Genomic DNA, 12,391 nt, shown 5'->3' with positions numbered 1-12,391 from the left:
ACCCCGCGGCCGGGCAGGGCGCCGGGCATGCGTGCTACGCGCAACAAGTGGATGCGCGGCGAGGGCGGAGGAAGGCGGCGGGGGAGCAGGGCGCGGAGCCGGGTCGTGACGCGGAGCCCCGCCCGGGCGCGCCGCCCCGCCCCTCGCCGAGCCGGGCAGGGCTGAGCCATGCTGAGCCAAGCCGGGCGCGCGGAGGAGGAGGGGCGGCGCGGGGGGAGCGCGGCGCGGAGGAGGGGGCGCGCGGGCACGGCGGCGGCGCGCGGTAGCGCGCTCGGACTGCGAGACAGCGGCGAGGATGTGAGTGAGGAGCAGGCGGCGCCGCTCGCCACGCTGCTGCCGCTCCGCCGCCGCTCGGGGAAGTCGCGGCGCTCCGTCCGGGTGCTCCTCGTCGGCGGGACGGATCGGCTCGGATCGGCTCGGATCGGCGCGTAGGGAACGGAGCGCGAGCTCGGCGAGCAGCCGCGGCGGGTGGAAGGTGACCCCCCCCCCCCCCTCCTCGTCTTCCTCCGAGCACCTCCGCCTCCTCCCGGAGGAGGAGCAGCGGCGGAGAGGCAGAGAGCGCCGGGAAACAGACGCGGCGAGAAGGCGACCCCCGCCCAGCCCCCCGCGGCAGCGGCAGACGCCGATCCCCTCCCCGCCGGGGCAGCAGCGCCGGGAGCGGGCGGCGGCGGCCGTCCCCGGCTAACAGCGGGCGAGCCCCGGCCGCGAGCGGCGCCCGGAGCGGGTACGGACGTTCCTTCCAGCTCCGGCCCGCGGGGGAAGAGCGAGGCGGCCCCGACAGCGGCGGCGTCGGCTCCCCGGCCAGCGGCACCATGTCCGCCGCGCAGGTGTCGTCGTCCCGGCGGCAGTCGTGCTACTTGTGCGACCTGCCCCGTATGCCCTGGGCCATGATCTGGGACTTCACGGAGCCCGTCTGCCGCGGCTGCGTCAACTACGAGGGCGCCGACCGTATCGAGTTCGTTATAGAGACGGCGCGGCAGCTGAAGCGGGCGCACGGCTGCTTCCAGGACGGCCGCTCCCCGGGCCCCCCGCCGCCCGTCGGCGTCAAGGCGGTGCCGCTCTCGGCCAAGGAGGCGGCGGCGGCGGCGGCGGCGGCCCAGCAGCAACTCAACCATGTGGACGCGTCCTCCAAGGCGGCCTCGGGGCTCTCCCAGTCCGGCCTGGAACGCTACGGGCTGAGCGCGGCGGCGGCCGAGCAGCGCGGCCGCTTCGAGTACCCGCCTCCTCCGGGCAGCCTGGGCGGCGGCCACGGCGCTCGCCTGCCCAACGGGCTCGGGGGGCCCAACGGCTTCCCCAAGGCTCCCGAGGATGGCCCGCCGGAGCTCAACCGCCAGAGCCCCAACTCCTCTTCGTCCTCCTCCTCCTCCCGCCGCGGCGCGCACGGCGGGCTGGTGTCCGGCCTGCCCCCGGGGGCGGCGGGCGCACAGCTCAACGTTCCCCCCAACCTGCTGCCGCAGACCCTGCTCAACGGGCCTGCCGCCTCCGGCGTGGCGCTGCCTCCGCCGCACGGGGGCCTGAGCGGCCGCGGCGGCGGCGGCCCCCCGGCGCCCTCCGCCTCTTCCCAGGGGGGCGCGTGCGGCGGCGGCGGCGGCGCCGGGGGAGGCGGCGGCCCGGCCGCGGAGGGCTGCGGCAAGCGGCCGGGATCGGTGTCCAGCAGCGACCAGGAGCGCGAGCTGAAGGAGAAGCAGCGCAACGCCGAGGCGCTGGCTGAGCTGAGCGAGAGCCTGCGGAACCGGGCCGAGGAGTGGGCCAGCAAACCCAAGATCGTGCGGGACACACTGCTGACGCTGGCCGGCTGCACGCCCTATGAGGTGCGCTTCAAGAAGGATCACGCCCTGCTCGGCCGCGTCTTCGCCTTCGACGCCGTCTCCAAGCCGGGCATGGACTATGAGCTGAAGCTCTTCATCGAGTACCCCAGCGGCTCTGGCACAGTCTTCTCCAGCGCCTCCGGCGTGGCCAAGCAGATGTACCAGGACTGCATGAAGGACTTCGGCCGCGGCCTCTCCTCGGGCTTCAAGTACCTGGAGTACGAGAAGAAGCACGGCTCCGGCGACTGGCGGTTGCTGGGGGACCTGCTGCCCGAGTCTGTGCGCTTTTTCAAGGAGCTGGTGGGCGCTGACATGCTGCCGCAGCCCTACCTGGACGCCAGCTGCCCCATGCTGCCCACGGCGCTGGTGAGCCTCCCGCGGCCCGGGGCCGGCGCCGGCGGGACGCAGGGCGCGGCCGCAGCCTCCCGGGGCCCGGGCGGCGGCGGCGGCAGCGGGAGCGGGGCCATGCGCAAGAGGAAGGCGTCCCCCGAGCCCTCGGACTCGGCCGAGGGGGCCCTGAAGCTGAGCGACGAGCAGCAGCGGCAACAGTGGATGGCCAGTCAGAGCGAAGCGCTCAAGCTCACCATGTCGGCCGGGGGCTTTGGGGCGGTGCACGGTGGGGGCCCCCCGCCGCCGCCACCGCCGCCCCTCGGGCCCCACTCCAACAGGACCACGCCGCCCGAGTCCGCCCCCCAGAACGGACAGTCCCCCATGGCCGCGCTCATGTCGGTGGCCGACACGTTGGGCAATGCCCACTCGCCCAAGGACGGCAGCTCGGTGCACTCCACCACCTCTACCCGCAGGAACAGCAGCAGCCCCGTGTCGCCGGCCTCCGTACCGGGCCAGCGCCGCCTGGCTTCCCGCAACGGGGACATGAACCTGCAAGTGGCCCCTCCTCCCCCCAGCGCCCACCCCGCCATGGACCAAGTGCACCCCCAAAACATTCCGGACTCCCCCATGGCCAACAGCGGGCCCCTGTGCTGCACCATTTGCCACGAACGCTTGGAGGACACCCACTTTGTTCAGTGCCCCTCGGTGCCCAGCCACAAGTTCTGCTTCCCCTGTTCCAGAGAGAGCATCAAGGCCCAGGGGGCGACCGGCGAGGTCTACTGCCCCAGCGGAGAGAAATGCCCCCTCGTAGGTTCCAATGTGCCTTGGGCGTTTATGCAGGGCGAGATCGCTACCATCCTAGCCGGGGACGTTAAAGTGAAAAAGGAGAGAGACCCTTGAGTAGGAAATCCCATCCCTTCAGGCTCCTGAAGATGTAGAATTGTGAATATAACGAACTGCAAAAGTTAGTCTTATGTATAGACATTATTTTCGTCGTATGTTTCTATATTTTGAAACAAAGGTATGTACTCTTCTTCATTTGAAGGATAGAGCTGGTTTTTGTTAAACAGAATATAATATTGTTTGGTTACTACATAATACCTGTTCTCATTTCTTTGGCAGTGTGTTGGCTAGGTACCAAGTTAATAGCCCTTAGCGATTACCTGCTGCTGGTGTGTATTTTTGTAAATGTATGCACTTCTCTGACAGAAACAAGAAAAACAACAAAAAAAAAAATTTTTTTTTTTTTTTTTTTTTTTTTTTTGCCAAGGCCAGTGTTGATGCCTAAAAAATTGCTACGAAAAATGGTGACAGCTTCTGTTTTATGAGCCCTGAGTGTTAGTCCTTCACTTTCTTTTTTCTGTTTTTGTTTTTTTTGTTTGCAAACGGTGGGGTGGCTCTGGGGGGAGGGCGTTTTTTTTGTTGCAAGTTTGTAAGGAAAATGTTTCAGTTTGTTTCTATTGATCTGAACGTTTTTAATCTTCATGTGTTTTTCGTTTTTGCTTTTATTGATGCACGGATGCTTTTGAACAGTAGAGCAAAATGCTGTACATGAAAACATGCTCTGTTTGTCCTTTATACATTTCTGTAGTTAACAGAACACTGTAATGTGCCTTGGAGCTTAGTAAATTGTAATAAATTCAATTGATATTAATACTCCTCGAGTAGCGAGTGGCGTTCTTCAGAGCTCAGGCAGTGCGCGTGCCGTGCCGTGTGTGCCCAGTTAAAAGTCTCCATGATGGGAGAGCTGCAGATGGCCGCGCTGGCGGTGCTGCTGTGCGCACACTTTCACACACACGCCGGGAGATGATGATGGTGATGGTGGTGATGTTGGCGGTGTTATCGAACTCATCTGAATCTTGGCACCGTGCCTATTTACATTTCACCTTTAACGTTGCAGGAACATGTTGCTGACTAAGCATTTTCTATTTACTGTTTCTGCATCTCATTTCCTCCTCCCTGCTCCCCCCACCCCCAGCTCTCCAGCTGCAAGCCTTGTTTGCAATACAGGATGCATCCATTGCCTGTGCAATTTAGGAAGGCGTCAGACTTGAAAGGAAGCTTTCTTTCACAAAAGCAGCGGCATCACGTGCTCCACACTTTGGGCTGTTTTTAAAAGTCATGGCAGTTTGGCGGTCGCCGTGGGCTCTCGGTGGAGCAGGGCTGTGGCACGGCACCACAGGGGCGGTGGGAGTGCACGGTCCTGCGGCTGGTGCTGCGGCTGGGGGCTGCCACCCCCCCGGGCAATGGCTTTTGCTAGTGGAGTTGGTGACATGAGCCGTGCTGTGGTGTTTTCGGGTGAGGAAGCTTCCCTTGAAGTGCTGGATTGAACTGCTTTCCTTCTGGCAAGGATCACATGCAATCCTTTGTATAATTAACTATTTTATGTGACTTTGACATTTTATGGAGACTGCAATACCTACTAGGTGATCAGCAGGCAAAGCAATTACACGGGCCTTCACACTAGCTAGAAAACGCAAACAAACCTAATGTGAACTTTGTCCTTTCCAGCGAGGCAAATGGAGGAGAGAGAAAAACCCGAACCAAAACCTGAGCAGCCCTGCAGTTTGACCAACAGAACACAGAGACCTTCCAACTGCAGTAGTGTCAGAGGTGATGAGCTCTGAGTTTTATTTTATTGTTGAGGATTCCTCTTCGTACAAAACAAAACAAAAACCCCACCACAATTACATGCAGAGATTCTTTTCAAACGTCTGGATGGCATTCGGTATCCAGTTGCTCTTTGTAAGACGTTTTTCACATGTGTTCCTGGTGGAAAGTGTAACTGTGATGGCAGAAGCCTTGAGAGAGACTGTGCTTAGTGTGCATGCACATACACCTTTGCTCTCTCCTGTGGATACCTACTCCTGCTATTTTGTATACTGGCAGTGATATCTTGAGATTTGTTCTTTGGCATCGCAGCATTTGTGACTTCAGACTCAGAACTGTATACATATATATTATTATTTTTCTGCAGTTTCATACACTGATGCTTCCAAATGTCAAAACCTGCAGTTGTTATGTAGCACATTCAGTGAATAACACAAAGAAAGAATCTTTTGAGTTAATTATTGGATGCAACAGGCATGTTTTTTAGAATATGGATTTGTACTGATTTTATTCTAAATTCTTTTAAAACTTGCAGTTACCACATGGCGGTATGTATCCAAAGCAAGAGACAGGGGGCTTAGAGTTGTGGGTTAATGACTGACAGAGAAAAGAAGCATACGCAGGGAACAAGTTGAAGTTTAAACTTAACCAGAAGAGAAGTAATATTCGTGCATGAGTTGCAGCTGGCAGTAAAAGAAGTACAGCTATTTGACACTTAGCTATGTCCTAGAAGGGTGGATTCCCAGATTTATGGAGATATGCTCTTGTGATCTTGAAATCAGTCACTGGTGGTTGGGGTTGTGAAGAGCTTCGTGTGGTGGATTTCTTGAACTGAGGAGCATTCTTGGAAAGCTGTTACCAGCCCCAATTTTCAAAATGTATGTCCATTTACAAGGCCCCTCCGTTTGATTTATAACAGGCAAAGGAAGGGGAAGGGGCAGTGGACAGAGGTGGAAAATAAGCTTGAAGCAAATTGTAATACTACAGTTAATTAAAGTTAACGATCGCTCCAGGACATTTGTAGTATGGAGGTTTTTTGGAACCACGTGACCTTTTCCTTCACTCTGGCTCATTAAGCAGCCAGTCGTGGCACATTAGCCAGCGTTTCTTTGAACCCACTCCGTAGGTGTTTCACATTCTGAAGATGCCCACAGCTGACGAACAGGCTGTGGCCATGTTTTGAGGAGGGGAAAGGGGAGCTGCCGCATGGGGCTCATGGCCAGAGCTTCAGCAGATGTCTGAGTTTTGCAGCAGTGCTTCCATGCTCCCCTCCCCCTCTTATTTTGCAGTTATTTAAGGTAAAGCTAAATGTTTGCTCAAATACATCGTGTACAAAATTTATTTGTCCAGGTGGTCATTTGTTGTGCTCTCATTCCTTCTCGCAATGGGGAAGTATTTAAATGGTTTATTTTCCCAAGGTGGTTTTTTTGTTGTTTTGTGTTTTTTGTTTTTTTTTTTTTTTCCAGTGAGTTTATTCTTGACATTACTTTTAATAGCCGTGTAGCCTTATTTTCTAAGAAATGGGCTAGAACACGTGTGGCACTGGGTGTTTGTTTTGTAAGTGTTGGCAGCTCTGTGCGAGTTGGAGATAGAAGTGTTTGTGCAGCAAGGAGATGTTATGTCCTTTTGGGGGAAATACTACACAGCTCCATCAGGAGCGTCCTTCAGTACAAACCTTGTTATCGTTTCTGTTTGCTTAGCAGAGCTGTGCATCTAAGCGTGCTCTTCCTCTCCCTTCCTTCAGCATTTGAGCTCCAAACTGGCCAGAACTGACATTGTTTTGAAGCTGTGATCTTCTCAAACAGGCTGGCTGCCAGCACAGCTCTGCAGTAGTCACTGGAAAAAGGGCTGTCTTTGCTTCTTTACGTTTCTTGAGAACCGAGTTTTTCTTCCCCTCGAGGGAATGGGCTTTGTCTCCTCCTAGCTCTCAGGTTCCCAGCTTACTATGCAGTAGTTGCTTTGCAGCTTTCCTCTCCTCTAGTTCTTGCCATTTTCTTTTTTTTTTTTTGTGGTATGCAGCCATTCTCCATTCATAGCAGGATGGCTTGTGTTGTGCATTAGCAGCCTCTTTCTCTGCCAAAGTGACACATCCTGTAGATTTGTAGCAGAGTACTGAACTGTCACTGTAATGCTGACTCTTGTAGGGCTATTCTTGAAGCAGGACAGCTTCCCCCTTGGCATTCAGCCATCAGAATCCATTACAGCACGCATTTTCTACCCAAAACACAGTTCTGTACCTACATAGCTGTTCTCACACCCGTACCCGTGAAGATGCAGAGGACATGGTTACACCTTCTCGTGTAGAAGGAGGCACAGCAGGAAACTGCTGCGTTTATTTTCATAGTATCTGGAAAGTGTGTACTGAGATGTTGTTGTTTCAGTTTCTGCCTTAAAACCCGCAACGCAGACCTGGAACAGCAAAGCTCTGCTGAGGGCTAGCACAGGAGGAGCAGCAGATGATGGCTTTTCCCAGCTGCGTGCCTTTAAAGAAGAATTAGGTGCTGCAGGAGACTGCTGCGTGGCTGCTCGGGGGCCAGCCTGCCTGGGGTCCGTGCGGGGCTCGCTCTGCTCCTGCAAACCGCTCCCTGACCCTGCACTGCTTCCAACTGCTGACAGCGAACGCGCTGCCTGTCAGCCATTCGGGGAACTGCAGAGAGGAGAAGCATGAGGGAGCCGGCAGCCATGTGGATGTGGGGAGGATGCTTGTCACCGGCCTGTGTGGCTGGCACGGTCCCCAGCTGGTCAGACAGGCTGGGCCACTCTGGGCTGGGGGCTTCAGCCCCACTGCCGTGCTGGGCTATGTCTTGCCAGTGGTGGTGGGCCTGCTGGCAAGGCTGCCCCCGGCACAGGACCCCCCTGCACGCCTGCAGATGGCCGGGATCGCATTCCCCCGCTGCCGGGCACCCAGCCTTCCCATGCGCCCTTGTAGGGTTATTTGGAGGAGGTGGGAGCAGGGCTGGAGGTGAGGAAGGTCAAGCTTCTTAGGTTTCAGCTGATTTGGCATCTGCTCACGGCTCTTCCCCCTGGAGCCCGGCACAGCCGTGTGTGCTCACTGCTGCTTTTGTGACCCTTTGCAGAGAAATCTCAAAGACGCAAACTGCTGCCGGCCATGAAAAACAACGTACTCTCAGGAAAGCAAGGGGAAGGGGTTCCCACACCGATTGACAACGGGAAGACTGCGGGCTTTCACCACGGAGAACCATAACGAGGCCGGCCGTTCTCGCTCAGGCTGGCACCGTTCCCTCGGCACGCACCGGCTGAGCGCTGCCCTGTGCCTGCTCTATTCGGGAGGGCTCATTTTTTTGCCAGCGCGGAGGCCCCCCACTTCGTTCCACACCCTGTGAGCGAGGGCTGGGGCTGGCAACGTGACCGCAGCGCCGGCTGGGGCCGAACCCGACTGTGCGGGGCCGGGAAGCGTGTGAGCGGCGATCCCCGCCCGGCCGGCTGCCTCCACGCTGAGGCTGGGAATGGGGACACGAAACATGTCTGTGCAGCTTCAAGGAGCCGAGCAGAATTCCCCGCTGTCATCATCCTCCTCCCCTCCCTCCCTGCGGGCTGCCAGCATGGAGGGCCGATCACAGCCCCGCTATTGTTCAAGTAACCTACAAATGGATTTGCATGGAGGCAGGTTGGGAGGGGCGGAGGGGTGGGATTTATTAGCAGCGGCTAAATTCGTCGGGATTACTATTAGGCCGAGAGCTTCTCAATGGGCACGATCCCTGGGCGAGCGGTGCGGTGGCGGGGAGGCGCTGGAAAGCTCCTTTTCTGTAGATGGGCAAAGGGGCGTCCGGTGGGAGCCAGGGGAGGCAGGCAGGGCACAGCTGGCTGCGGGCGCTTCACCTCGGCACAGGCTGTAACCTCCATTCCGAGCACGCAGCTCCTGGCAGCGTCGCTCATACCAAAGCCTTGACTCAGAGTTATCTGCATGCTGGGTAATGAGCAGCGTCACCAGAGGAATGTGCAGAGAAAGCAGCCATGCTGCTGCAAGCCTCCGCTCGCTCCTCGGGCGAACTGCCGATTTAGCAGCCTGCCTCTGCGTGACCGGTTGGAGGTGGGGGCTTCAGTCTGGGGGGTGGCCCTGAGTGCGCTTTGAAGCCAAAACAGGGTTTTGCCCTTCCGTGAGTAAGCGCTTTGTATGCAAGGCCGGACAGGACTTTGCTAACCTTAATTGAGGACTGCGCCAAGTAAAGGGCGAAGTCACTCCTCCAGTCGCTGGGTGAGTTTATCCATGTTCCACATGGGCAGGCTGCAGCGCTCAGCCAACTCACGCAGCAGATGCCTATCTGAGGAAGGGGGGGAGTGCCTGACTGCTGCTCTCCCTTCCACGGGATTAAAAGCAAGTTGTAATAATGGCTGCGTACGGCTGAACTCAAAAGCACTTGCACCACGCAGGCGTTTGGGAACAACAGCTTCCAGAGCCAGGCGCTCTCTGTAGCCTGTGTCCTTCGCTCTGATGGCTCTGAGGCTCTGGGCTGTTGCTGTTCTTGCTGATGCAACACAGCGAGGGCTGGGGTGAAGGAGAGTGCATACCTGTGTGTCAGAGGTAGGAGCTCCCCTTTGGCGATGATGGAAAGCACAGCAAATTCAAATCAAAGATGAGAGGGGGTTGCTTTGAATTGCTGTACTCCAGATGTATCTGAGGCAATCTCCCTCTTCACAGCACATATCGCTGTAGCAAGAGCAAAGATCACAGCGTAGCCCAGGTTTTCATTTGAACATGTCCAGGCTCGCGCACAGTTGAGGTAAGGACAATGTGCTTTTGTAGATTTGATTTGTGTCAGAGCTAGGGGCAGAACCAGGGAGGGAGGGAGAAGCCTGAATATCTGGTCTGCTAGTGAAAAGTACAGGCCTCTGAGTAAGACAGTGCAGCTCATCTGAGTTAGCTGGATGTGCTAGACTTTCTCCTAGAACTCTCCTCCCCAGCATCTGTAACTTATTCCTGTAAAATGAAAAAAAGAATGCATAAAATATCTAGGTTTAAAGCATTTGAAAGAGCTCTCACCTTCCTGCAGGAGTAAAGTTTTGAATATTTTCTATGACTTGCTCAGTGTTGTTGATGTGTTTTACTGTTACATGCAAAGATAATTCCTCCACAAAGAATTCAGACTGCACTGATAAGAAAGGCCAGTTGGTGCATCTATTTTGTCCCACCTCCTTCAGTGAAAGATTATTTCTAGTATCTTATCAGAAAGAAGCAGCCTTTCAAACGCCGTACCTTGGTAAGTATGCACACTCCATTTTGGCAAACATTTGTTGTGGTTTTGAGAGGTTGTTCTCCCCTCCTCCTCCTGCTTGCTTTCAGCTCTTCTCCAGCTCATCCAGCTACGCTCACTCAGCTGTGCTCATTGCGTCACTCGTGCTGGAAGGGAGGCAGTAAGAGGTGGAACTGTCAGGATGGCATCAGTTGGGGATCCACGAACATAGAGTCGTGTTGTGCTAACATGGCCCTGCAACCTATGATAGATTCATGAGTCAGCATCCTGGATAGGTGCCTTGTGGGACAGCTAGTTAGCTGGATCAGGAAACGATGCAGAAATTGTCCTGCTTTTGTGCTCCTGTTTTTCCTCATACTAGAAGAGACAACAGCACTTCTTGAGAACTGCACTGCACATGCTTAGGACAAAGAGCAGCTCCTTTTGCCTTTTTTGCATGATTAGTTGCAGCTCTCTGCCTAGATCTTCCTTGTTCTGTTGATATGATTTTCACAGCAGTGTGTTGTGCATATTTTGCAAGTTCCAGCTTGAAACTTCCTCCTAGCAGAAGGCTGTGTCAATTAAAGGAACCCCACCCTGCTCTCCCTTGAAGATGTGCAATCCCAGGCTATGTCTGAGCATGCCTGGGGAGGCAGGTGCAGCCTGGCTGGATCCTCAAGATGACCTCCAAATAAACGCTGCTTAAACAAATTGGACTAATAAGAACATTCAAAATTCAAGTAATAATCAAGACAGTTTCTGCTCTGTAGTCTTCACTTCGTGCTTCTCCCATTCCCTCTTCCTCGGATTTGTAGCCCAGGATATATGCCACAGCCACGTTGCTATGGAAATTAATTACAACATAACTTCAAAGAACTGGTTAGCAATACCATTAGATAATATGTAGCACCTTTATTGACAGCAAGCATCAGATTGATGTTGCTTTTAAAAATGCGAGCATTGAAAGTATTGGTCCCCAGCAGCGCACACACAGTGCCCTTAGGGCCTCGTCTGGAAGAGCTCTGCCATTTGGTGGCACCTATTTTGTGACCACGCAAACCTCTCAGAGATGTTCTGTTTTAGGATCCTCACATCTGCAGACTGATCCACAGCTTTCCTTTATGTCTAAGAATGGCTGGGCCTGCAGTAGCTAATTCTACTAAGCTTCTTAAGCCTTTTTGGCTGTTGTTCCTTAAGGAAACCTGGCATCAGACTTCTCTTGATTTTTCACTGAAGTAAAGGTAGAGTTCCCGTACAGTTGGAAATGCTCTCAATTCCAGCTTTTACCCCTCAGTCTCCACTCAGAAGCCACTTTCTGTGGCTGCCTGATCCAGAAAGCTGCTGTGTTGAATAGAGACCTCCGCCCATGGCTCAAATGGCACACGACAGGGATATGCTTCAGTGAGCAATCCCTTCATGTGCACAAGTTTGCGTGCCAGCTACATATTGCTAAAATTTCCCTGCTCTCAGGAGGACCTTCTGCAAGCTGATGCAGGACTAGAGTGTTCTTCTAATGTTTTTTTGGCAAGCTTCAAATCTTCCTTGCTTTTTGGAGCAGAATGCTCCTATTGGTCACACAAATTAATTCCCTTCACCTCTGTTTCTTCCACCATTTCCTGCAGAGGAGTGCCCAAAACGGTGATCGGTTCCGGCTCCAGCAGCAGACCCTGTGGATGTCCCTCCATCTCATCTCTGAGAACAGAATTAGTGATGTTCCCTGGCTGTTTGGTTGCTACAAATGAGCACATTCCCCCTGAACGCAAGCGAGCCCAGATGCAGTGTCTGCACTCCTGGAGTCAGTCTCAGCATGGCCAGAGCAAGAGCCAAACAGCTCCACGATTTGTGCTGCACACATAGGCCCCTCTCAGTGGGGAGCTGCTCTGCACTGCGATTCCCACCCCCTGCACCGGCAGCAGTGTCCAGACACGCAGACAAACTTTTGAGGGTGACTGTTTTTAGCTCCATCAGTGCAGGGCTAAGCCTGCCCAAACTGCCTTCTACCAGCCCAGCAACAGTCCCAGCCCACGTGTCAGCAAATGCTATGGGAATCTCTTCTGCTGAGGTGAAGGCTGCAGTTCCTGGTGCTTTTGTTGACTCTGCAGGAGGAGTGTCTGGTCTGCTGCTGTGGGGTTTTTTCTGTTTGTTTTTTTTTTTCTTCTTTTTTTTCCCCACCAGCAAACAAACAGCATCTCCATCTTTCCTCCTCACAGCAGAAGATTCCATTGAGATATATCTAACTATTGGTTTTGTCATTATCTTTTATGTATCTGCCCCAGTTTTCTCTTACAAATTCAGTCCATTTGCCTGTCAGTGTGCTTTGTGGTGCACAAGCTTCTGGTTTACTTTCCCCAAGAATTATTCTCTTTCAGCATTCCAAATTATTTGAGACAGCAGTTCATCCTCCTTTGAGCACCTGGCTAGAGGGGGATGACCTGAAGGGTCCTGTCTGCT

The 12,391-nt window shown here is 54.6% G+C and overlaps 1 protein-coding gene across 1 annotated transcript; it reads left to right on the top strand.

The window, feature by feature from the left end:
* Nucleotides 1-238: 238 nt before the first annotated feature.
* Nucleotides 239-3,794, top strand: IRF2BPL (interferon regulatory factor 2 binding protein like). The gene has a single exon (XM_048949002.1). It carries the CDS (start codon nt 813-815, stop codon nt 3,036-3,038), a length of 2,226 nt encoding a protein of 741 aa, XP_048804959.1. The 5' UTR covers nt 239-812; the 3' UTR covers nt 3,039-3,794.
* Nucleotides 3,795-12,391: the final 8,597 nt, after the last annotated feature.

The sequence above is a fragment of the Lagopus muta genome, chromosome 6, assembly GCF_023343835.1.
Source record: "Lagopus muta isolate bLagMut1 chromosome 6, bLagMut1 primary, whole genome shotgun sequence".
NCBI lineage: Eukaryota > Metazoa > Chordata > Aves > Galliformes > Phasianidae > Lagopus > Lagopus muta.
The sequence above is the reverse complement of the archived record's forward strand: the minus strand, read 5'-3'. Positions and strand labels throughout refer to the sequence as shown.

What these genes read in the sequence shown, in the direction of transcription:
- IRF2BPL (XM_048949002.1), top strand. Translation starts at nt 813, where the DNA reads ATGTCCGCCGCGCAGGTGTCGTCGTCCCGGCGGCAGTCGTGCTACTTG.